This window comes from Symsagittifera roscoffensis, chromosome 2 (genome assembly GCF_963678635.1).
Source record: "Symsagittifera roscoffensis chromosome 2, txSymRosc1.1, whole genome shotgun sequence".
NCBI classification, from domain to species: domain Eukaryota; kingdom Metazoa; phylum Xenacoelomorpha; order Acoela; family Convolutidae; genus Symsagittifera; species Symsagittifera roscoffensis.
In genome coordinates, this window is record NC_087063.1 from 55,274,665 (window position 1) to 55,301,316 (window position 26,652).

The 26,652-nt window shown below is 45.2% G+C and overlaps 1 protein-coding gene across 1 annotated transcript in view; it reads left to right on the forward strand.

Moving 5' to 3' along the window:
* The first annotated feature begins 1,274 nt into the window (after positions 1–1,274).
* Positions 1,275–26,652, forward strand: part of LOC134839069 (actin-binding protein IPP-like) — a 30,376-nt gene continuing 4,998 nt past the window's right edge. Inside the window, exon 1 of the mRNA XM_063854479.1 lies at positions 1,275–1,704. Within this exon, the coding sequence (XP_063710549.1) occupies positions 1,277–1,704 (428 nt within the window). The 5' untranslated portion in view covers positions 1,275–1,276. The remainder of the gene's footprint in view (positions 1,705–26,652) is intronic.

Sequence of the window (26,652 nt, forward strand, 5' to 3'; positions counted from 1 at the left end):
TCAAACTTCCGAATATGACCGACTGGCACTTTTTAAACTAATTGCTCGGAATGAAATCGACCTAAGGAATGGCACTCGGGGACTTGAAAACTGGTGTTATGAAAACTTAATGACGACAAATACGAGTAAATGTAAATACGATGAGGTTTAAGTCTTTTACTACTACTACTACTACTACTACTACTACTACTACTTAATTTAAGAGGAAATCTATCCACCAAACTGAACGACACCGAACTGCATCCCACGATTGTTCAAAAGGATTTGGAATAACCCCAAATCCCTCTTAATAACCCCAAATCTTACATGGAATGAAAACTGTAAAATGCGTGCCCAAAAGGCAACAAGGGGCTTTTTCCAATTGAAACGAAACATATCCGCTACGTGCTCATGTGTTAACAAACTCCACTCGTATACTGGCTACTTCGTCCCGATTATAACTTACTGTTCACAAGCTTGCTCACCAAGTAGAGCCAACCTAGTAAGTTTCGAACGAGTACAAGTAATGGCCACAAAGTGGATTCTTAATTGCAATCTTGACTACGAAGGAAGACTAGTCAAACTTAAACTACTGCCATTATGCCTCTACATTGAAATGCACGATCTTCTCATGTATTTATCCTTAGTAAATTCCAAATATGACTAATGAATTGCTGTTGAATCTTCTAAGGAAGAAAAAACTCGCCAACACAGCAGAGGAGAACATGCAGTCAACAAAAACAGACTGAACAAATCAGACGAAAACTGCTTTCACAGAACGAAACTCTTACACAACATCTTCATCAAACTCTACGAAGACTATGGGAACCAACTTGACAAAAAATCAAATAGCAAACTTTATTGCGATTTCTTTGTCAGAAAATTCAATTATCTAAACAGATGCACTTGGAGAATTATCTGCAAATGCATTCACTGTAACAACTGGAAAAAACTCGAAGCTCAAACTTAACTTGATGAAAACATGAAAGTGACGGGACTCATAAACCCTTGGGAAGCATGACTTCCCAGAAGCCTCAACTACTACTACTACTAAAGTAACGTTTTTGTCGACCCGATGTTAGGAAAACCACCAAAGGAACTGGCTTTGGCAGAGACGGTGAAAAGCATGTACAGCTGTGTTTAGACGCTAGCCAGTCGTTTCAGAACCTAGCTTTTTTACGTCGATATTACTTCCGGGCGAATGTTATAGGATCAAAGAAGCAGTTAAATGATGACGAGGCGGGCCAGATTGTTAGCGAGCAAACTTTTAAGACAACGAATGCCTTTTCAGTTTAACATGGATCTTCGTGAAAAGCTCAATGAGCACCGTCGCCAAAATTTTCTTTGTGATGTTAACCTTATTGTTGAGCAAAGAAAGTTTCCGGCTCATAAATTTGTCCTTGCTGCTACTTCTGAATACTTCAGCAATATGTTTGTTGATGAAGCCCCCCCTCTGCCACCGATGCATTCTACCGAAAATGATGAGCAAAAGGAAAACGGCAAAATTTTACAGCCAAAAGAAGACGACGAAAATGAATTAGTGGTTGATGCTAGCAGTAAAAATGGTCATAAGGCGGAATCAAATGAGATGCAGAGTGATGATAAAGTTGGCAACTCTGCCAATGGGACATTTGGAAAGTCTGAAAAAATAATTGCAGATGTCGAATTAGAGGGCGCTAAAGCCAATGGGTTTGAAGCAATCCTAAAGTTCCTCTATACCGCAAGGTTTGCTTTTTTATTAATCAGAATGCAAATAGGAAGTTTTCGTCGCCTTATATCTACGAATAAATTAAGCTAGAAAGTAGTTTAAGGTAAGGAGGTATAGCTTACTGGTTAAAGCAATTGTCTGCTGAGCCCAATTAGAATCCCGTACAAACCTAATACGCTTGCGGCAAGCAAGCGTTATCGAATCAAAACACAGGCTTTTTTCTAAACTAAATTAACTTTTTAAACGATTGTAACAGTCGCCTACTTAAGTCACATATGAAGTTAAAGAAAAATAAGCCCTATAACCATTGGCTCAAGAGTCAGGGACACTATCTCTTGTGTTTTTCTACCTAGAACGGTCGGAGCTAATTCGGTTCACTTGCGACATGAGACTAAAACCCTCGTTACAGCTTAAAGGCCACTACCAAAATACCCCCCACTCTAGAAAATAAGAACGTCACCATACTTAGGTCTCAAAATACCCCAAATACGCGAACGCCGTTAAAAACAGGGTCGGAACATTCCGTTTTAGTTGCTTTTTATTTGACAGTGGAACTTTGATCCATTTCAGATGGATCAACCTAAAACTCTCCCTACCTCAACATAACAAGTATAAAACACACTCAAGAAAACTAAATTGGGTACTCACATACCAGCACACTCGAGAATTGGAGTAACTAAATTAATCAGCAACTCTAGCATTAAAGGGAATTAAGTTTTAACTCGAGAAGTTTGTAATTAATGAATTCCTGCAAAGGAAATGAGTTTAACTTGAGAATTGAGTCTTTGGGGCTGGACCATTGGGAGACTTCGGTTGTCCACCTATCCACCGAAGGTTCACTCTGGTCCACTTCTAATTAATATCTTCTTCTTTCGTAATCGTTCTGTCTCCTATTTCAGGATAAGACAGATCTACTCTAGTATGATATTATATCTGGAAATTGCGAATAGCAATTTCCGCTGTTTTTTGATTACTTTCCCGAGATTGTAATTCGGTTGTTCTGATCTTATACTTCTGAGATTTTCAGTTGTCGCGAGAAAGTTGAGTATGACATCCTCAATTCGAATTTTTGAAAAATTCCATATCACCCCAAAATTACGTTCGTATTGCTCAAGGTCAAACTTCCAAATATGACCGACTGGCACTTACTCCCCGGACTCAAGATCGATATCCTCATCGCGTGTTTCCGTCTGCCAGTGAATCCCCAGAATGTTGAGTGTTGCTCAAGATACAGTGCCAGTGGTCATTTACAGAAGTTTGCAGCAGATTTAACTTTATCTACACCCCAACATTCACAACCATGCAAAATTGTCACACTATCGCTCAACAGCAATCAAAATCTGCATACACCTGCACCTTAAATTTCCGCTTTGCAAGCTAATGATTAAAATTTCTTTTGTTTTATCCAATCAGAAAATTGTCGTGCAGCATTTTGATTTATATAATAGATATAGCATATTAATAACAATATTTCGTTTCGTTAAAATTTCTTTTTCATGAGCTCAGATTTCATCCGAGCTCACACTCGAGTCCCGTTGCTTCCCTCTCAAGACTCAAGATCCCCTCACTGAGCTCCCTGCTCATTTCGTGTTGCTTGCCTTTCAGGTGCTAGGCCCTGATGCGTTTGACACCGTAATATGCCTTAGCAGCGCTTCCTCATCATCGGAGCTGATCACGATCTCTTCCCACGCTTTTAGTTGTTCGTAGGATTGCATCCACTCCCTCTGCTCTTGCAACCACTCTGCCTGGTTTGGCAAACCCTTCACTTTCGATTCCCTGTTCAAGCAAAAGGAGTTGCGAAGACTCAGGCTCACGTTCTTCACTAAGTCCTCTTCCAATATTGATTCTCTCGCCTTGGTATTATCTCTAGACACCCTAGCAACTCTATTCCAAACCGTCGTAATCGCATTTCGGTGGGTCAGCAAAGGTCTCTTGAAGGCTTCCGGTCCTATCTCCGCCAGGAACTGCCGATATTCTCTCTGATGTTTCTTCATATCATCCTTCGTCACCGCATATAACCAAGATGTCAATGTCGCTCGAAACCACGGGAAGAACCTTATGCGGCTCCATAAGTGCCTGACCTCCATCGGTATAGCGAACGATTTGCATGTAGTCTCAAACAACTCAATTCTCCTGCTATAGTCAATAGCGTGTATCGACTCTGCTTCCACCCTCTGATGTGCTTCTGAGTTATTTGCAATACTCCAGGCCATGATTCCACGCTCAGCGCTGTCACCAGATGGTGCTCAGACTCCAGCATCTCCAGAGACTGTAAGCTGCACATCCTCGAGAAGAACCCCAATGCCGTTGCTATATTCACAATAGTGTTCGTGTAACACTCAGCCACTATCTGCACTTCACTTTTCTCTCTTTCTGTTACGTCGCCTAACCAAGCGACTAGATCTTCTCTCTGGAAGGACTGCACTCTGACACATGATCGTCCATCACAAGTGTGCTCTCCGCTTCCACACGTCAGGTCAAGACAACTACCGGGTTCCAACTTCTTTACTGATCCCAGCTTACTCATCGCCTCACCCGACTCTTTATTCTGAGGCAGGATCAGCTTGTGTATTACATTCAGAGGGAGTGGTAAGGAGGTATAGCTTTAAGGTAAGGAGGTATAGCTTACTGGTTAAAGCAATTGTCTGCTGAGCCCAATTAGAATCCCGTACAAACCTAATACGCTTGCGGCAAGCAAGCGTTATCGAATCAAAACACAGGCTTTTTTCTAAACTAAATCAACTTTTTAAACGATTGTAACAGTCGCCTACTTAAGTCACATATGAAGTTAAAGAAAAATAAGCCCTATAACTATTGGCTCAAGAGTCAGGGACACTATCTCTTGTGTTTTTCTACCTCGAACGGTCGGAGCTAATTCGGTTCACTTGCGGCATGAGACTAAAACCCTCGTTACAGCTTAAAGGCCACTACCAAAATAACCCCCACTCTAGAAAATAAGAACGTCACCATACTTAGGTCTCAAAATACCCAAAATACGCGAACGCCGTTAAAAACGGTCGGAACATTCCGTTTTAGTTGCTTTTTATTAGACATTGGAACTTTGATTTATTTCAGATGGATCAACCTAAAACTCTCCCTACCTCAACATAACAAGTATAAAACACACTCAAGAAAACTAAATTGGGTACTCACATACCAGCACACTCGAGAATCGGAGTAACTAAATTAATCAGCAACTCTAGCATTAAAGGGAATTAAGTTTTAACTCGAGAAGTTTGTAATTAATGAATTCCTGCAAAGGAAATGAGTTTAACTTGAGAATTGAGTCTTTGGGGCTGGACCATTGGGAGACTTCGGTTGTCCACCTATCCACCGAAGGTTCACTCTGGTCCACTTCTAATTAATATCTTCTTCTTTCGTAATCGTTCTGTCTCCTATTTCAGGATAAGAAAGCTCTACTCTAGTATGATATTATATCTGGAAATTGCGAATAGCAATTTCCGCTGTTTTTTGATTACTTTCCCGCGATTGTAATTCGGTTGTTCTGATCTTATACTTCTGAGATTTTCAGTTGTCGCGAGAAAGTTGAGTATGACATCCTCAATTCGAATTTTTGAAAAATTCCATATCACCCCAAAATTACGTTCGTATTGCTCAAGGTCAAACTTCCAAATATGACCGACTGGCACTTACTCCCCGGACTCAAGATCGATATCCTCATCGCGTATTTCCGTCTGCCAGTGAATCCCCAGAATGTTGAGTGTTGCTCAAGATACAGTGCCAGTGGTCATTTACAGAAGTTTGCAGCAGATTTAACTTTATCTACACCCCAACATTCCCAACCATGCAAAATTGTTTAACTATCGCTCAACAGCAATCAAAATCTGCATACACCTGCACCTTAAATTTCCGCTTTGCAAGCTAATGATTAAAATTTCTTTTGTCTTATCCAATCAGAAAATTGTCGTGCAGCATTTTGATTTATATAATAGATATAGCATATTAATAACAATATTTCGTTTCGTTAAAATTTCTTTTTCGTGAGCTCAGATTTCATCCGAGCTCACACTCGAGTCCCGTTGCTTCCCTCTCAAGACTCAAGATCCCCTCACTGAGCTCCCTGCTCATTTCGTGTTGCTTGCCTTTCAGGTGCTAGGCCCTGATGCGTTTGACACCGTAATATGCCTTAGCAGCGCTTCCTCATCATCGGAGCTGATCACGATCTCTTCCCACGCTTTTAGTTGTTCGTAGGATTGCATCCACTCACTCTGCTCTTGCAACCACTTTGCCTGGTTTGGCAAACCCTTCACTTTCGATTCCCTGTTCAGGCAAAAGGAGTTGCGAAGACTCAGGCTCACGTTCTTCACTAAGTCCTCTTCCAATATTGATTCTCTCGCCTTGGTATTATCTCTAGACACCCTAGCAACTCTATTCCAAACCGTCGTAATCGCATTTTGGTGGGTCAGCAAAGGTCTCTTGAAGGCTTCCGGTCCTATCTCCGCCAGGAACTGCCGATATTCTCTCTGATGTTTCTTCATATGATCCTTCGTCACCGCATATAACCAAGATGTCAATGTCGCTCGAAACCACGGGAAGAACCTTATGCGGCTCCATAAGTGCCTGACCTCCATCGGTATAGCGAACGCTTTGCATGCAGTCTCAAACAACTCAATTCTCCTGCTATAGTCAATAGCGTGTATCGACTCTGCTTCCACCCTCTGATGTGCTTCTGAGTTATTTGCAATACTCCAGGCCATGATTCCACGCTCAGCGCTGTCACCAGATGGTGCTCAGACCCCAGCATCTCCAGAGACTGTAAGCTGCACATCCTCGAGAAGAACCCCAATGCCGTTGCCATATTCACAATAGTGTTCGTGTAACACTCAGCCACTATCTGCACTTCACTTTTCTCTCTTTCTGTTACGTCGCCTAACCAAGCGACTAGATCTTCTCTCTGGAAGGACTGCACTCTGACACATGATCGTCCATCACAAGTGTGCTCTCCGCCTCCACACGTCAGGTCAAGACAACTACCGGGTTCCAAATTCTTTACTGATCCCAGCTTACTCATCGCCTCACCCGACTCTTTACTCTGAGGCGGGATCAGCTTGTGTATTACACTCAGAGTTCCCAAGTCTTCATCCTTCGTCGGTGCCAGCCTCACTCGCTCCGTGACCTCTTTAATCAAGCTTGCGTGTGGATGTGGGCAGCAGGACGGTCTCAGCAACTTCCAAACCGTTCCTAAGTTCGTAATCAGCATGCCATTCCCATTCCCCATTTTCAATTCTACTCTCTTTTTCAAGCGCGGTACGCTAATCACCATTGGCATCCTCTCAAGTATCAGGCCTAGGCTCGGTTTTTCTCGTTCCACTGAATCAATCTCGATTATCTTCTCTGTCCAAAACTTTAACATTCCGTCACTTCGTGATTCCTGTGAGCGCTCCCTGCCTCTGAATCCAAGAAAGGGTTGTACGCTATCCCCATTACTCCAGATACATATTGGTATTCTCCCCGTTTGTTGGGTTTCGAGTTATTTTCAGCCGAGGCCAAGTTACGATGCACGTCAGGTCCCTCTTCGAATTTCTTGTTGTTGAATCTTCATATTTCGTCAATTTTCTCATGATTCTCTAGAGATTGCCTGGATTCATCTTCCTTTTTGATCTCCGTACTCTGGTACACGTTCAGTATGACCGTGGAGACTCTCCTCTCCATAGTTTTGCTCCCATGGCCTTCTGATGACACACTTGGAGGGTACTGTTGGTCATTACTGACATTATCCACCTCAAGAAACAAGTGGCATCTTTTCTTCTCGCTAGACTCAAACCGGAATTATCTCTGGCGATATGCTGTACCAGCATCTGATAAACCTCTAGACTCTTGTTGCCCAGCTTCAACTTTTCGTGTGAGGTCAATACTTCTAATTCTATTCCCACTAGGCTCCATGCGAACGGCAGCTGCCCCGCTGTTCTAACGAAGGGCTTTGTCATCAATGGCAATGCGGACGAGGGTGTTCTCATCGCCTCTTCGAAGTAATCCCGCAGCAAGTTCTGCCAAGTTCGTTTCAGCTGGCTTCCCAATTCTAACTTGTTAATCTCGGCTTTTTGTTGGGTAGCCCAATTGCGACGCTTGCGGGACACCCCACGATCGAGCTTCCTCAGGCAGTCCTCCAGTTCCTTCGTTGTCTCCAGAGCCATCCACCAAGGTCGAGCCGTATTCCTCGTCGCATTCTTCTCAAGAGGATCGCTGGCCACTTGTTTCCCTCGCTCGAGATCCATTCTTTGCCAACATCCACTTCCCACGTTTGTCCATCCGTTCGGAGCTGCCCTTGTATGCCGTTGTCTTCCACCGCGCTAGAACCATGGGAGCCGTCTCCCTCAGATTCTTCTCAGACAACGCATCCGCCGAGGGGCTATTCAACTCTTCTACCTCCCTTTTCCTCTTTCGAGACCTCACACCTTTGCTTGGGGCCGTCGTCACTATCATCAACGATTCGACCTCTTTGTACGGGTCCAGCCCTTCCGACTCTTGCCTCCCCCTTCTCGAGCCTTAAGGATATTAATATATTTAATCATATTACTAGTCTTAACCTTATCCTCCCTTACAACCTTAATCATTTTATCGTCAGTTTTTTTGTTTAGAGTAGAGCTGTCCAGATCCGCTTGATCGAGCTTTCTCAAGATATCCCGAACCTCGAACTTCGGAGGCATTGAACCTCTCAACTTCTTTGCTTGCGTCGTCCATGAGATTATCTTGATCTCACGTGTGGAAATAAACTGCTGCTGAGTATCCGATAAACAAGGGATCCCAACCATCGGTGAACTCCTTCTGCTCCTTCTCCACCGCGGCTCTTGCGTACAGGGATGGAACCACCAGTGGGCTATTCATCCCCAAGGTCATTCTCCTGACCATCGGGAACTCGGGGACGGTAGTGGGCAAAATTTTCTCTCTAGTATCATTTCTAACTCCCTCTTTACCAGCTCGAAACTCCCTTTCCACGCCGGAATTCTCAAGATCTCTCGTTTGTCTGCCGTCAAAGGGTTCCAATTCCAGAACTTGGGGTAAGTTTCAATAGGACCTTCACGTTTCCCCCCATTCTGCTTTGAAATTGTCCCCGGAAATTGAACTCTACTAACTCGGGATCCTTGAATTTCCCGAAGAGCACCGTGTCGCTCATTCATGCCCTCAGCTCCTCTTGCCTGCACCAGTTCAACGCCATTCAGTCTAGTACACTTATCAGACTCACGTGCACCACTGAGTTGCGGTATGCCGCCACGAGCGGGTCCGGAAAGGCATACGTCACCGCTGGCCCATAGGTACAAGTCACGACCTCACCAAGCCCACTGATTGTTCCCAGCGGGTCAGACCTCATGGCCAAACACAAGTCAGTCAAAAGAATGATGCCACCATTCGCCTCCCTCAATTCTTCTCTCGTCTTGGGGTTCCTCTCTTCGCCAGTCAGGTATCGGTTTTGCATCAAAAGATACTCCACCAGCAACGTCTTCACTCCGGCGGTGCACTTGTACGAGTAGGTCTTCGTGCCCGGGTGAGTCTTCCCCATTGACGGGGGTTCCCCAGATTTCATCAACCGATGAAACGCCACCAGTTCCCCGTGAGTTAGGAGTACTAGTATCAGGTACCCATCAATTCGAAGTGTCTCCACACCTCTACTGAACATGTACGCCGGACCCATGTTGAACAGATACCTGGGTTAAACCAAGTACAGAGCCAGTAAGAGGTTTATGGGCATATTCAGCAGCTCTTGCACGAACGCCTCAAATAGGGTGTCCTTCGCATAGAACACGCTAGCCATGTACCCTTTCTCCCAACAAGGACTCAAGATCTCGTGATTCTTCCTCGTTCTCAGCTCGTCTTTGGCATGCTCCTCCAGAATCCTCCAATGGTGACTTCGTTTGCCGCTGTGACGAATCTTCCCACCGTCATCTCCTTGCTCTCTGCCACTTCCAGCTGCCCCTCAAGAAACTCTCATATCTGCTGGATGAGAGGTGGAGCGTTCTCCCGCGTCTTGTCCGTAGCATTCTCCAGCCTTGGGGTCAGGCACGGCCACCTGCCTCTTTTCTGCGTCAGACGATATCACATCGATTCCAATTGCTTCTCGGCCGCAGCCACGTTTTTTCTTTCCTTGCTTGGTCCCCTCGCTTTGCTGGCGGAGCTCGTGATCGTCAGGTCCATACCTCGACACCATAGGCTGGCTGTTAGGTGGCTTATTATCGGCTGATTATCCCTAATCTCCGGATTGTATTTCAACTGTCGAGCGAGATTCGAAATCTCGGGTAAGAGGACCTCGTCCAATACAATGAGGATGTCTGCCAACTCGTAGAACCCCCTCAAGGCATGAGACACGTCCGCCCATGCCGCTGCCAACTCCGACTTCAGAAATCTCACGTTCATCGGCTCCAGTCCACGATTGGGGACTGCCATCAATACCCGCCACGCGTTCCCTGCCGCTATGAGGATAAAGATGGCGTATACAAACTGCAAGGCAGGTGGCATGCTCCTGTACCCCGGGGATGTTGTAAACGCCACCTTTGTCTTGGCTCCGAATCGAGAAGTCACATTTTCTTGCACCTCAATCATTGCCGCAAACAATGTCTGGATAGCTTCCCAGATCTTCTTGGGCGTCGGTGAATCACCTTTCAGATGCTCCAGAAGCCCTGCCGCATGCAAGTGGTCATTCATTCCTGCAAATAGCAGCAGCTCTAGTTCGCAAGGCATCTCTGACTTAATCGCCACTACCAGAGTCAGCATCTGGTTCAATTCCGCCCCAGGCAGCAAATACACTAGGGTTTCCGGCCAAAACAGCTTAGAAGACCTCCCCTCGAAATCTGAGTCCACCACGATGATTACTCTTGCGGCTCCTGGATCCGATCGATCATACACTGCCAATATCTTGGCCAACTGTGAGTTCCCACAGGGTTTTCCGTACCTTGGGTCATCTGCTAATTTCGCGCTCTCGTAGGCGGCATCTGGGAGTCCCATGTCTTTCGACTCCAGTAGCTTGTCCACCACTCTCAACTGCGCAGGAGTTGCCACCCTGATTCTGGCTATGCTTGTTCTATGCTGGGGGCTCCACTATGAGCCCTGGACTCCCCAACAGCTTGAGCGGCCTATAGTTGATCGGTCCCATTATCGATTTCAGCGGAATCCCAGTCAGATCTGCCGTCTCCATCATCCTCGCTCTTGAGAAGTTCGCCTCGTGGGCCTTTAACTAATCCACACAATGGTGCCGACTCAAGTCCTCATGCGACACATCCTTAAGTCCCAGGACCTTCGCCAATTCCTGCCTGGACTCCAGATCCAGTTCTTTCATCCTCTCTAAATATCGCGCCCGGCTCGTCGCAGCCGGCCTCTCCACTCTTTTGTTTTCCACCACCACCACCGAGGATACCACCGAACTTTGGGGCGTGGATGACTCTGCCTCTTCGGCCTCCATCGGTGTAGACCCCGGTTGTCGAGTCCGGCTGCTCCTTGAGCTGTCTCTCGAGTCGACTCTCGCTCCCAAGCGACTGGATAGGGGTCCGGTGGCAAAGAAAGGGGGCTTTAGGGGGTGGACCGAAGGTGAACTGGGCCGTTTCCAGCAGGTCCGACTCTAGCGAATTTATGTGCCTCTGGAAGACACCATTCAGCCACTCCAAGCCCTTGGGCCTGTCAAAGTGATTGCCATCCGATGATGCATCATCCGGGAAAGATCACTCCATCATGTCTGTCACATCAAATAGTCTAACGGGGAGCACGCTCCTCTGTTGTATTTGTCTAAATATCTCATTGGTGTTGCGCACCTTCTCGTTCATCTCCATTGGGTGCTGGTCGCTCTTCATGTTGTATGGGATAGTGCAAATCGTGAGTATCACGCGACCCAGATAAATCCTCAACTCCTCAAGAATGCAGCTCATTTTCTCGTGCAGTCTCATCACCTTTCTTGACTCCCCACTGGACACGTCATTGGTTCCCATCATCAGAGTGACCGTGTACATATTTACCATGTGCATGTCCAACATCTCTAATGACGCCAGCATCTGAGGTGTTGCGGCTCCAGAAAAGCTCAAGATTCCCACCTGCCAATGCGACTGGATCCGGGTCAACACTCGCATAGGCTGTCCCCTATGATTAAGTGGACCGCTCCGTCTGGTATTCTCGGCTGTGCGTAATACTCGGCCCAAGCCGCATCATGGAAGCAATCCGTTCTCGCCCGTTGTGCCGTGGTCCAATCCATGCGGTTGTGCCTGTGATACCTACCATCTGTGTTCTTCTTGTAGCTCGCGATTTATGACACTCCTGACTGGGTGATCCCTCCAGGTGGAAGGTCGCTCTTGTGTCGAATCATCACGGCTTCTCAACTGTAACCTATCTTGCAGCTCCTTAAGACGCGATGAACTCCCGCTGATTTGGCTACTACCAGGGGTTGAACTCGGGGTAAATCCCGGCAATGTGACTTCCATCAACGGCCTTATTGATTGTGCCTTTAAACCGCGCACGGAGGACCCCGGCTCGGTTGGTATCCACACTTCCAGTCCCTCGTTCATGTGTTCTTGAGCTGCTCGGTCCAAGTTGAATCGTCCACTGGACCTAGGAACTTCATCTACCTCCATCCGCGACTCCGGCCTCGATCCTGCGGTTGCTTGTTCGGCGGTCCTCGTTCCCTTCTCTTTTTGCCTCGCAAACTCTCGTTGTCGCCTCTGAATCTTCTCCATTTCTGACTTCAGCTGCTCGCAGTTCGCCTCGTTTTCGCTTACCTTCTGCTCTTGTTGGTACTCTGCCCTAATCATGTTGAGATCACGCCTCGCCTGAGCCCTCTCAAGGATCGCATCATCCCGGTCCAGATTCGCTTTGTCTCTTTCCCTCTGGGCTCTTACCAGTTCCCTCTTCAAACTGCTGAGGTCCGAGTATGCTTCCTCTGCCTGCTGGGACCGTATCATAGACAGGGGCCTGCTCGTGGACTGGGCTGCGGATCCTACCGGTGGTCTGGTAGGAAGTGGGAACTCCCGCACCATATTTTGTAGTGTTGTTAAATCCGGGATTCCTTGCCAGGTCGAATCCCCTCACGCCTCCATCTACGTTCCAGGATAGCCACCTAGTTTGCTCCTGGTTGGATATCCCCTCCGTCGTGTAGCCGACCATCAGCACTACTTCCGTCGCTGACTACCTACATTCACCCTGCGCTTCTAGCTGTATAATGGCATTCAACATCACCGCCAACCTCTCATCGACTTGATCGTAATCGAGATCCCTCAGGCGCTTGTACAATTCGACGAGTGTGGGACTCTTGAGCGCTGCTGGCATAGATTTCCAGAAGCAAGCTGCCATCGTCACTATCTTCAATTTTGATCTTACGTATTAACCGACTTGAGAACACCGTACCAGTTAAACTTGAGAACACCGTACCAGCTAAACTTGAGAACACCGTACCAGCTAAACTTGAGAACACCGTACCAGTTAAACTTGAGAATATCGTCTGAGACCGCTGATAGAGTACTTGCTCTAGATATCCTTCTCTTCGTTGAGTGAGTATTGCTTGGGTGTCAGTTCAATTTTACAAATCAATCTGAAAAAAATCCATTTTTAGACTAAGATGTTCTGTTCCTAACCTAAGCCCCCCCCCCCCTCATTATTATTTTTTAAAAATTATCCCTCCATCTATTTCACTTAAATAGTTCCTTTGTAAGTTTTAAGAGCATGCAGATTTATTTCATGTTTTAGCACCGTCAACTCTCTAAAATTTAATTGTCATGGCAATTGCGTTAAAATCCCTCTGCCTGCTTCGCGCCCCCATGTACCTAACTAGAGACCCCCAAGTACCCAACTCGAGACCTCCATTGTCCGCCCGAAACTCAGGCGACTAGTATTTCTAGTATTTCTTGTGTAGGTGTACCCTTATCTCCGTTATCTCGTGTAGGATAGCGTATAATTCCCTTGGGTTCAACTTGCCCCGGTTTGGGTCATAGACCGGCATCGAGATCTCCATTATCCCTCTTTCGACCATGAAGTCTCCCAGCCTCGTTAGTGCCAACATCACGTGCTCAGGATCTATCGTGTTCCTTTCATAGATCCTCGTTACCAGAAAGCACAGGTATTTACCCGGAACTTGTGAAACTGATGGGGGAAGCGCAGCCATTCCTCCCAACCCCGGTCTCTGTCTAAATAGAAACTCCACGTTCTGATATTCTCTCTTGAAGTCGGCCTCTAGTCTTGATTTGAAGCTCATGTCCGCCGTTATACAGATCGCGCTAGTCCTGTCTGACCAAATGGAGTCGCTGTCCGTGATCAGGATGTTCTCCGAGTATTCACTGGGTATTTCAACTTTTGTTTTGAAATTTCGTCCTATGGTAGGCTCAGCCTCTTCTCATCCAGTTCCAGCCCGCTGGTCTATCTCACTTCTCTGAGTTTCTTTATCATCAAATTTTCGTTGTGGGTAAGTCCTACCCCCACTCCCCGGACAAAAATATTTATCGACGTCCCCGTCGATGATGCTGGGTCTAAATTATCTGGCGGTATCTCGAGTGGCCTGTCGGTTGCTGTCCAACCGAAGAGGGGATCTTTCGTTTTCACGCGTTTTTCTGCTGACACGTCGACCTGCTGGATGATTTGCTCTTCATCTCCTTTGCTCTTGACATCGCGCATCCATTCTTGTATCCTCAAGTTTGTGTTTTCCCTCCTTTCTATCTCGCTCTGCTCCAGATCTGTTTCTTGTTCGGGTGTGGAGTAGTCCTCTTGCAGGAGTAGTGTTCGCTGTCGTTGATTATTTGCCGTCTGTCGTCCGCTACCAACTCACCCACACTCAGCAACTCCTCGCCTAGCTCATCAGGCTGTATCTTATCAATCAAGAAATCATCCCCGTACCTATTGTACCTCATGCCTGCCCGTTTGCGAATGCCACTCCTTGTTCCTGCTGTTATCGGCAATTCTGGTTCCGTCCACTTTGGCACCTCGTTCTGCTCTAGATCATTCCAGTCTTCTTCCGCAAAGGATTCCGCATCTGATTCTGCTTCTATCTTTTTATTATCGTCCATGCTCACGTCCTCGTTGCCATCATTCTTTTCTCTGGTGCCTTTTCGTTCACCTCGCATGCTGGCTCTACCAATAGGTGCTCTAGTCCCTCCATATTCTGCGGTACGCACCAGTCTTCCGGAGATGGGACATGAGGTTTCAGATTTTCATAATGCGCTGCTCGTCCCGTACTCAAGCGGTAGAACCGTCCCTGATGGTGTACTTCCGTTATCATGAAAGGTCCACACCATTTCTTCGCCGTCATGAACGGTCCACGCCAAGTAGTTTCGTCAAGCCCTTGGGAGGTATGATGTTCCGGAACACCTAGACGTATTGGACCACTGCATACGGTTTCGCTTGAAGTATCTTCTCATCGTATTTCTTCCGCTGCCTAATTTGTGCTTGCGACGTGTTCCTCCTGCAGAGCTCGTTTAGTTCCTGTTGTCTCTTGACCGCTTCATTCACATAAGCTTGAGGCGACGTCTTTTTCCCTTCGTATTCTGGGTAAAAGAATGTTAGGGGCACTGCTCTCTCCCTGCCCGTTAACATCATGAAGGGACTGATTCCTGTTGTCAAGTGTTGCGTGCTGTTGTACGCCCCTTCCACTTGCGGTAGATGTTTATCCCAGTCTTTCATGTATGTCGAGCAATATACCCTCAGCACGTTCACCAACGTTCTGTTCTGTCTCTCCACTAACCCGTTAGTCTGAGGATGGTAAGTCGTTGAGTGCGCTTGAGCAATGTGTGACCTCTTCATCAATTCTTTTGTCAGGTCCCCGACGAAGGCTTTCCCGTTGTCCGACTGAAATGTCATTGGACAACCATATCGTGATATCCAACGTGTTATCCAATGTCACAAGTCTCCTTCGCTGAGGCTGTTTGACAGGGCACCGCTTCTGCCAAACTTCGTAAAGTGGTCTATTATGACCAGTATCTGGTTATATCCTGACTCTGTCATGCAGATCTTCTGATGGTCTATCTGCATAAACTCGTTAAATTCCGAGCTCTCAACGGACTTGAGTGGGAACTTCATCTTCCTGGGGTCTTTCACCTGTAGACATGCCAGACATGCGTTCACCCATCTCTCGCAACCCTTCCTCAATCCCGGCCAATCAAACCTGTGTAGTATTCTCTGTTGCACTTTGTCTATCCCCTGATGCCCCATTTGCTCGTGCGATCTGAATAACACTTCCGTCTGGTACAACTGTGGTAGTATGATGAGGTTATGCTTGTGAAGTATTTTCTCCTCACCCTTTCTCCTGCATGCTATCACCCCATCAGTTGTGTGATAGAGTTAATCTTTTCTCTCCTTGTAGAACTGGCTCAAGATCTTGTAGCTGTCTTCTTCTAGGTCCCCTTTCTCTTTGGCTCCCGTCCGGATCCATTTGGAGAGGTTTCTTGTCATCTTGTAATTCTTTTGGGCTCGTATCAGATCCGACAGCCTATATCTCGCCTTGACGTGTTCCTTCAGTGCTATTATCTGACCATTCATTTCTCCGGAACTGTGGATGTCATCTTTCAATTTGACGCAAACTATCCTCCTCAAGACCTTCCTATCATCTTCTGACATCAGGTCTGTTCTGACATTTGAGTTGCATGATAGCTCCCTGAACGGTTTCCTTGATAGTGCAATTTTCTCAAGTTCTTAACCTCCGCGCACCTCCTGCTGATCCAAATTGTACGTTCCTGAGGAGGGATCCGTCTGTAGCTCCCTATCGCGGTGCCTCATCTTCTCTTCTGCCAATATCATGCATAGACTATCTCGGTCATCGCTGCTCTTTGAGTCTTCATCCCATTCTTCACACTCCCCGGACAATTTTTCTTCTTCAGCAGTTTCTGCAGTGGGCCTCTCCCCGGACTCTTGACTCAGTCCAAGGTGTTCAGCCTCCTCCTTGAATGCCACCTTCTTCTTCCTAACCATAGTCCGCTTAAGTATGTCTTCAGGGATTCTCTCAACCAATGACCGCACGACTTCTTTTCCATCAGGTTCCTTTTCTTTCAAAGAGTCCTCGGTACCATCCGCATCATTCCTTCTCAATATCGTGACTTCTGGTTCCTTTTTACCCTTTTTTTTGACAAGGGGTTCATCGTCTGCCAGCTTCTCGAGTAATCTTCTCAAGTCTTCATATATCTCTGCTCTTCCCGTTTCTACTTGGTTGAGATCATAGCCTTTTGCCTTGAGTGTCTCCCTCACAATTTTTGACTTAAGCATTATCTCCATTGGCATCCCTTGGGTTCTTTTCAAAATTGTTTTCTCTGGACGCTCCTTTGGTAATTCGGGTTGATCTTCTATAGGTTTGCCAGACTTGTCAAGCCATCTCATGAGTGGAAGACTATCATACGTTTCCCTATCCATGAAGGAGAAGCCATCTTTGAGTTCTGGCCTATCTGCCTCACTCTGTTCCTGTCTCTCGTAGAACTCCGTCTTCCTACTCAAGCTATCGGCATTTTGATGTTTGTCTCTTGTCCTATGCTCAATTATCATGTTGTATCCCTCCAGGCGAACTATCCATTGTATCATCATGTTGTATCCCCCAATGTAGCTCTGATCCATTGAGTACGTTGTCAACCAGCTGAGTGCCCTGTTGTCGGCTCGTAGCTTGAACGGCTCGCTACCTAGGTATGCTCTGTATTTTTCGACAAAGGTAACCACCGCGAACATCTCTGCTTTAGGCGCCCCGTACTTCATCTCCGTATCACTCAAGACTTTACTCCCGTATCCTATTGGTCTCAAGACTGTCTTCCCATTCCATTCCTGCTCTTGATGGAGAATGCCAGAAATCGCTACTACCGACGCATCCATGTCCAGTGCGTTCATTCCTTTTTCCGTTGGCATCCCTTGCACCGGTGCCTCACACAACTCCTTCTTTATTCTCTGGAATGACTCTTCTGCCGCATTGTTCCACGTGAATTTCTTGCCTTTGTGCCTCATCAGTTGTTGCATCGGGTACACTTTGTCCGCATAGCCCTTAATGAACTCCCTGTAATAGTTCACAAAACCCAAGAAGCTCATCAGTTGATGTTCCGTTTTTGGCGATTTCCAGGTCAACCGCTTCTGCATCTGGGTATGATCTGATGCCATGTCTATCCACCATTCGCCCCAGGTATTTAATCGAGTCCTTGAGTATTTCGCACTTTGATGGTTTGCATTTTAGTCTCGATCTCTTCATGCAGGCGAACACCTCGTCTAGTCGCTCGATATGGTCCTCTAGTGTCGGCGTCGCAATTACCACGTCATCCACGTAGCACATTACCAAGTTGCCGTATTTCTTCGTTACACCTATCAATGCGTGTGCCATCAATCGTTGAAACGTAGCCGTGGCGTTGCAAAGACCAAAGGGCATTCTCTTCCATTGAAACAGCCCCAGCTCGCAGGCAAACCCTGTTTTATCCCTGTCTTGCTTCCTCAGTGGAACCTGTCAAAAAGCTGATCCTAAATCAAGAGTCGTAAAAAATTTTGCGTCCCCTAACTTCGAGAGGCTCTCATCAATCCTAGGTATGGGATAGGCATCCTTCACCGTGACGGAGTTCAGATATCGAAAAACACAACGAAACCTTGAATGGTCGCCTTTCTTCTTAGCCATCACTACTCCACACGCCCATGGTGACTTGGATGGTTCTATCATATCATACTCCAGTAGGGTTTCAATTTCCTTTCTACATGCATCCGATATGTGTGGAGTCATACGCCTCGCCCCCTCCCTGTGCGGTACCGCCGACTCTTCAAGCTCTATTTCATGTTCAACATAATTACAACATCCAATGTCTGCCTTATGTTTCGAAAAAACGTCCTCATTCCGCTCTAGTACGTCCTTGATGGCTTCGAGCTGTTCGTCCGTTACCTTGCCCCTCAAGTGCTCTATTTGAGGTAAAACCGGTTTGTCCATTTCCATTTCCTCTAGTGTGGGTCTTTCCGGGAAATTCGAACAGCTCGAAAGTCCATCGTCTGTCTCTGACTTAAGTGATTTCACCAGACCTGATGAATCTTTTTTTTCTTTAATGTTCTCAAGATACAAATCTTGTCCCTACGATTGGGACAATCAAGAACTTCATTCTCCTTTAAATTTTCAGTCATTTCATATCGAGTTTTCTCGGATAAAGCGTATCCCAGTTTCCTTCCCCTCTGGATCGTGATGGGTATATCAAGAGTATTCAACAAGACACTGACGCAGAGGCCGGTCTTGGTTATCGAGAAGGATCTTCCCAAAACAGCAGCACTTTGACTATTTGGATTTGGGACTATGCATACTTACTTGTTGTCACTTAGTTCATTGTAATTTTTCATCCGCAAGCTTACAATTGCCGCTTCGTTTGCTTTCAGTCTCACACTCCTACTCAAGAATACCGGTGCTTTATTCTCATTCGTTATTATTAAATTTACCGGTTTGATCACGTACTTCCTTTCCGGGTTTCGAATCCTGAAGATGGCATTGTTCAGATCAATTGTTACGTCGAAATTTCTGATGAAGTCTGCCCAAAATGAATTGGTCAGACTCATCCAGGTTTTCCACCACAAGAAAGATCATCCACAGTTTGCGTTCCCCCAAGTTTAGGGCTATTATTGGTGTCCTGCCTAGTACCCGCAGCGCCCCTTTGTTTGCAGCTGACAGCCGTGTTCTCGAGTCTATCAAATCGCCTTTGTCGAAGCCCATTCGCTCCCAAGTTTCGTTTGGCATAACGCTCAAGACCGCTCCCGTGTCTAGTAACCCGCGCAACTGAGTCTTTTTGCCGCTTATGTCAAGCACGTGTGCTGATACGTTTGCTTCCATTACGATATGCATTGCATCTTCTTCCAATATGGCGCAGTGTCCAATCGATCTCACTTTCAGTTCTTCTCTGCCCACGTAAATCTGTCCGGCTAGGTCTTCGTCACATGTTATCATAGTCTTCGTGTAGATGTTTATTCCATTTATGTTTAACATTACCTCATGTGGACCATAGGCCTCCCTGTATCTATTTTCGACGCGGACTGAGTTGCTGCCGCCCCTCGTGAGTAAAGCTCTTAAGGCTCTAGAAGTTGTTTGTGGACTTATAGTACTCAAGTAATCTGCGTACACATCAATGTGCATTATCGTCTGATGGCTCGGTTTACTCAGGTTTCTCGTTACTTCATGGCCGCCCACTGTCGCTCCCGTCTCGGCCTCTGGCACTGGCACCGGCCTACACAATGTCTCATTCAACTTCTGCCTTTCGATCTCCTGCTTCAGTCTTTGCTCGATCTCTTTCGCCGCTAGGTCCTGTTTCACTTCGTTGATAGCATCCGCAGCTGCTTTCTCATAGTTTATTTCTAGAGAATTTCTGGCCTCAGTGTCGATGACGTTTTTGACTTGCGTTACAACCTTCACCGTTTTTGTCGGTAATTCTGCACTTGGTGCCTCCGAGTTTTTCGTGTCAAATTCAGCTTGCCTGTTCCTCGTGTTCTGCACCGCAGCTAGTGCTAGCTTGTGTTTGGGGTGGTTTTGGTTCTTCACTGCTTCCCAAAACAACGGACAATCCATCCTGAAGTGGCCTTCTTGATTGCAGAAGAAGCACCTCGCACCTGTTTTGATGATCAAGCCACTATAGAACTCATGTTCCTCCGTCTGGCTCATATCTTCCATCCGGTGCATATCCCAGACTCTTCATGCCTTGTTTGTACGTCGTGCAATCCGCCACGTGCTGATCCGCAATTTGCGGCGCATAACGTACGTTTGTCCATATCATCTCTAGGCTTGTACCACGTCCTCTGTAATTGACTTCCTCCCTGCATGTTTCTATTTTCTGAGTAGGGATACTTCTTTGGTTTCATTAACATGTACTCCCTCGACTTTTGTCTCATCTCCTCTGGAGTTGTTGCATTATCTTTCGAACGTGTATAGTACGTTGCCAGTATTGTTCTCAAGTCGTCACTCTTTACCCCATCGATAAACTTCGAGGCGATGCTGAAATTCCTTCTGTTTGTTGATTCATCGTCCCTTTGTCTTCTTTTTTCAAACCTCATCATAGCTTGGTGGCCCTTCATTCCTGATCCGAATCGGATCTTGTCCGCAGTATTTCGTCCCTTTGTCTTCTTTTTCAAACCTCATCATAGCTTGGTGGCCCTTCATTCCTGATCCGAATTGGATCTTGTCCGCAGTATCACGTTCCTCTTCCTTCTTTGCAACTACACATTTCAACGCTGTGCCCTCTAGGTTGGTCAAGATTGCCGTGCAGGCCTGCCTTTCGTCCTTCAAGTTGTCTTGTTCCAAGTGTAACCTCATGACTTCTACCCATGTGTCGATGCATCCATCTGAGTCGTCTTTGAATTCCTTCGGTTTCTTGAAGGTTTTCCTGGATTTGCCACCTCCTCTTTCACTCGAGTCTGTATTCCTTGTAGCGAAAACTTCCAGTGTCCTATTCACCATTTCCCAGGTGTTAGCCCACGTCATGGCATCGGGTCCCACATTGTTGCTCGTTGTGGAATCCCCTGGACCATTTGTCGTATTTGAGGTTCCATTCTTCATAATTGTCTTGGCCCCCCTGGTCCTATGCTCGCTGCACCCCGGAGTAACGGTGTGGACTCCCGCTTGTTCCGTTTTGGTTCTACAAAATCGACTCTGTTGCCTTGCGTTCTGTCTGTTGCCAGCTTGTCCTGTGCTGTAGAATTTCTCAAGAGAGCATCTAGTTTGGACTGTATGGCACAAACTTTCTGCCTGGTCTTTGCGCATTGTGTCTATTCTCGTCTTCAGACTCCATAACTTGTTGTCATAACTTGCTGTCCTTAACTTGTTGTCGCCAGGTTGAAGTAATTGTCTAGGTTCTCCTTCTTGTTGTATCCTATTTCCTTTTTTGTAGTACTTGTCGATCCTCTTCACTGCATTTCAGTATTTTGTCGATTTGATCCAACTTCGCCATCAAATCGCCCATCTCGAGAGAGGTTGTTTTTTCGTGGTTAGCTGTTGCCCCATGGTTAGCTGTTGCCCCATGTTTGATTTGCTCATCGTTTTGAAATGCCTCTGTTGTTATCGTGGAAACTGTTCCAAACGTTTTGCCTTTCTCGGCCGTTGGTTCTACCTCCTCTTTATCTCTTCGTTTCATTCCGACCATCATTGCGATCCTCTCTGTGAATGACGTTCTTCTTGTTTGAGAATCATCTTTTATTGTTTCCGGCGTGTTGCTTGTTGTGTCCTCCACAGTGTCAATTGGCGAGAACTCTATCGTCTTCTTTTCTTGTGCTTCCGCATTCGCCATTGGTGTTGACTCCGTTGTTTTCCTTTCCACCTCATCAACACTCTGATCTGGTGTCTCACGATCAATTTCTATAGCAGGTACCGTTCGTCCCTCCACAGCGCTTACTCTCATCTTGCTCTCCTGTGCGCTTCTTGTGTTGACCATGCTCACTGAAAAGTTATTTCTCATTACTTTTTGGTCCGACGGCGTTGCTTTCCGTTGCGCCGAGTTATGATTTGTCTTTGACTCTAGAACTCGGTTTTCTGCTATCGGTACCCTACTTCGCCTCATGATTTTTAATTACAATTTTCTCTATTTACAATTTTAATATTTACAAAATTCTATTCTAAGGATAAAAATTTCTAAAAAGTATTCCTAATTCTCTTAAGAAAAAATCTTTCAATACTTGATCTTAATAGAGCGGATCTTTCGTGATTTAATCGTTCTGACCGGTCCTCTGTGCTTTTACTTAAGTGTTGGGATATTTCACACTGTCCCAAGAGCTATCACTAAGTGTTGGGCTACCTCGCACTGTCCCAAGACTCTTTTCGATCTAGTGTTGGGACAATTCGCACTGTCCCAAGACCTTTTCTAACTGTCCCAAGGCTTCTTCGTACCGTCCCAAGACTTCTTGGTACTGTACCAAGACTTTTCCGTAATGTCCCAAGACTTCTTCGTACTGTCCCAAGACTTTTCCGTACTGTCCCAAGACTTCTTCGTACTGTCCCAAGACTTTTCTGTACTATCCCAAGACTTCTTCGTACTGTCACAAGACCTCTTCGCACTGTCCTAAGACTTCTTGGTACCGTCCCAAGACTTTTCCGTACTGTCCCAAGACTTCTTCGTACTGTCCCAAGACTTTTCTGTACTGTCCCAGGACTTTTCTGTACTGTCCCAAGACTTCTTCGTACTGTCCCAAGACTTCTTCGCACTGTCCCAAGACTTTTTGGTACCGTCCCAAGACTTTTCCGTACTGTCCCAAGACTTTTCGGCACTGTCCCAAGACTTTTCTGTACTGTCCCAAGACTTCTTCGTACTGTCCCAAGACTTCTTCGCACTGTCCCAAGACTTCTTGGTACCGTCCCAAGACTTTTCCGTACTGTCCCAAGACTTTTCGGCACTGTCCCTAGACTTTTCGGCACTGTCACTAGACTTTTCCGCACTGTCCCAAGGTTTCTTGGTACTGTCCCAAGGTTTCTTGGTACCGTCCCAAGACTTTTCCGTACTGTCCCAAGACTTCTTCGTACTGTCCCAAGACTTCATCGTACTGTCCCAAGACCTTGCCACCCAAGTGTTGGGACAATCGGATCTCTTCTTCTTGGTTGTTGGGACTCTTGAACCACTATCCCTGGTACCACCACTTGAGCTCTAGTATAAAAATTTCCCCTTACTGGCCTAAAGTTTCAATTAATAACCCCCCTGTATTTATCTCCCCTTATTAATCTGATGCAAGTTGAAACCCAACTTGTTCGCAGGTGTCTTGTGATCACCTGTTCGTTGAAAACCGATAAAATTAGTACCGAAAACGTAAAAACTTAAACGAGAAAAAATTGATAAAAACAGAAAGATGAACCCACCTAAAATTCAAGACCTATCACTCAAGTGTTGGGCTACCTCGCACTGTCCCAAGACCCTCTTCGCTCTAGTGTTGGGACACTTCGCACTGTCCCAAGACCTTTTCTAACTGTCCCAAGGCTTCTTCGTACCGTCCCAAGACTTCTTGGTACTGTACCAAGACTTTTCCGTACTGTCCTATAACTTTCCAGTCAAGTCTCCTAGTGGTCCGGTGAAGTTGCAAGCTATCTGAAAATCCTTAACAACGCCCCACACTCGGGCACCTGTATAATTAGCTGAATTGATCGAAACGATCGGTCTTATGAAAACATTATGGGTATACTATTTAATTAATATAAAGGTTTGATCCAAGTAATTTGGTGTCAATGTCACTGTCCTTTTTTGTTTTATGGTTTTTGTTCCTTTTTCTATTCTTTCTCTGTTTTTGTTTCGCTTTTTGTCTTTTTTGCTCGTTTTTTTGTCCCTCTTGTTACCCCCCCCCCTTACTCGGTTAGCTAGGCCTCGTTCGGAGAGCGTACCAGGAAGTTTTCTTGAGTTTTCATAAGAAGCTATCACGGTACAACCGGAAGGTTTACACGTTCCCGCTGAATCGTACCACAGGTACACTGGAATGGGCATGTAGCACGGAGCTGTGTCAAGTGGGTTCGACTCCGTAGTCATGAGGTGGGAAAAACACCCAGGAGCACCATAAAACACTATGTAACAGTCGCCTACTTAAGTCACATGTGAGGTTAAAGAAAAATGGGCTGTATAACCATTGGCTCAAGAGTCAGGGACACTATCTCTTGTGTTTTTCTACCTCGAACGGTCGGAGCCAATTCGGTTCACTTGCGACATGAGACTAAAATCCTCGTTACAGCTTAAAGGCCACTACCAAAATACCCCTCTTACTCTAGAAAGTAAGAACGTCCCCATACTTAAGTCTCAAAATATGCGAACGCAGTTAAAAACAGGGTCGGAACATTCCGTTTTAGTTGCTTTTTTTAGACAGTGCAACTTTGATCCATTTCAGATGGATCTACCTAAAACTCTCCCTACCTCAACATACCAAGTATAAAACACACTCAAGAAAACTAAATTGGGTACTTACATACCAGCAAACTCGAGAATTGGAGTAACTAAATTAATCAGCAACTCTAGCATTAAAGGGAATTAAGTTTTAACTCGAGAAGTTTGTAATTAATGACTTTCTGCAAAGGAAATGAGTTTAACTTGAGAATTGAGTCTTTGGGGCTGGACCATTGGGAGACTTCGTTTGTCCACCTTTCCACCGAAGGTTCACTCTGGTCCACTTCTTATTGATATCTTCTTCTTTCGTAATCGTTCTGTCTCCTATTTCAGGATAAGACAGCTCTACTCTAGTATGATATTATATCTGGAAATTGCGAATAGCAATTTCCCGCTGTTTTTTTTCGATTACTTTCCCGCGATTGTAATTCGGTTGTTCTGATCTTATATTTCTGAGATTTTCAGTTGTCGCGAGAAAGTTGAACATGACATGCTCTATTCGAATTTTTGAAAAATTCCATTTCACCCCAAAATCACGTTGTTGGTTTTGCTCAAGGTCAAACTTCCAAATATGACCGACTGGCACAGATCACTTGATCATTTGATAGTTCCACTCTCAACAAACTCAAAAACCTTAGCATTTTTGGCACACGCAGACCAGAGTTAACGACCTTGAATGCTCAAGGTCAAACTTCCAAATATGACCGACTGGCACAGATCACTTGATCGTTTGATAGTTTCACTCTCAACAAACTCAAAAACCTTAGCATTTTTGGCACACGTAGACCAGAGTTAACGACCTTGCCTAGGGCGGCAATGGATCGAATCCGACAAGGACCTGACTGTTTAAATGGAAAGTTTCCCCTTTCAAAAAAATTTTCGGCCTATCGTAGTCTGTGTCTGTTTTGTCGGCTTAGTTGCCATGTCGCGGCCTTTTCTAGTAGTCTAAACAATTTAAGTTGTATTCAAAATGTTTCTGATCTATTTGATTATGCATAATTGTTCCGACCATTTGAAAAATGTAGATCAACTTTGTATTCGGGTGTCTTTTAGTTTTTTGTTTTCCACGCAAAATCAGGTACCACAAATAATCATCAGAATGAATCGAGTGACGTATCATATTGTTTTTGAATATTTTTCCAAGTTATGTTTATAAACCTAGGTTGTTAGTGAGTTGTTTACTATGAGCGTTTTTTTGAGACGCTACGAGCTGTTTTTAAGGCTACTGAAAAACTTATTCGATGTAGTTTTGTCCCATTGCGTCAGATTGAGTCAAACAACTAATAAATTTTCCATTTTTTGAAGGTGATATCTTTTAAAAACTTTGTTGGAAACAGTTTGCCTCTGATCAATTTTGATTTCAAAAAATGTTAATCGACTGAAATTTTATTTATTAAAGAATTATTTTTTGCAATTAAACGTGTTTACACTTGCGAAGCAATGTGTTATAGTACGAACTTTCTTTTTTTCCAACCTAAGTCGCAAATATTGTTGCGAATTTTGTTGCGACTTAAAGCAACAGTATTTGCTGCATTGAATTGGCAATGCAAAATGATTGGCAATGTGTTGAACTTTTACAGCTTATTGATAACATGTGCTTTGACATTCGAATAGTTATAAGTTTACACAATTGATGCATTTTTAATTCGTCAAGTGAACCGAGGAAAGCTATTTGTTTCAAACAACATAACAATTATCTCAATATATTTCGCAATTTTTTAAAATGCATAGTTTATGCATAATGTGGCTTTATGATTTGCGATTTATTACATGCAAAATTGTATCTTTTTGTATCTGGTGCTACTTTTGTTGCATCGAATTGACAATTTATTAGCATATGTAGCTGCGTTATTGGTGGCTGTTTTTTGGTGATTTTAAGCATCCGTGACTGAATGGTTAGTGTGTGAGACTCAAATTTGCTTCGCCTCTGTTACACTTGCGAAGCGAGTGTATTAGTACAAACCTTCTTTTTTTCCAACCTAAGTCGCAAATATTAGAGCCAATTTAGGGGCATCCTTACAGCTTTTTCATAGCATGTGCTGTTACATTCAAATAGTAATAAGGTAACACAGTTGATGCATTTTTAATTCATTAAATGAGCCGGAAAAAAAGTGATTTGTTTCAAACAACATAACAATAATGAAAACTCGTTTTCAAAAGTTTTCTAATTCAATGTATTTCGCAATTTTTTGAAATACATCATGTATACATAATATGGCTTTATGCTTTGCG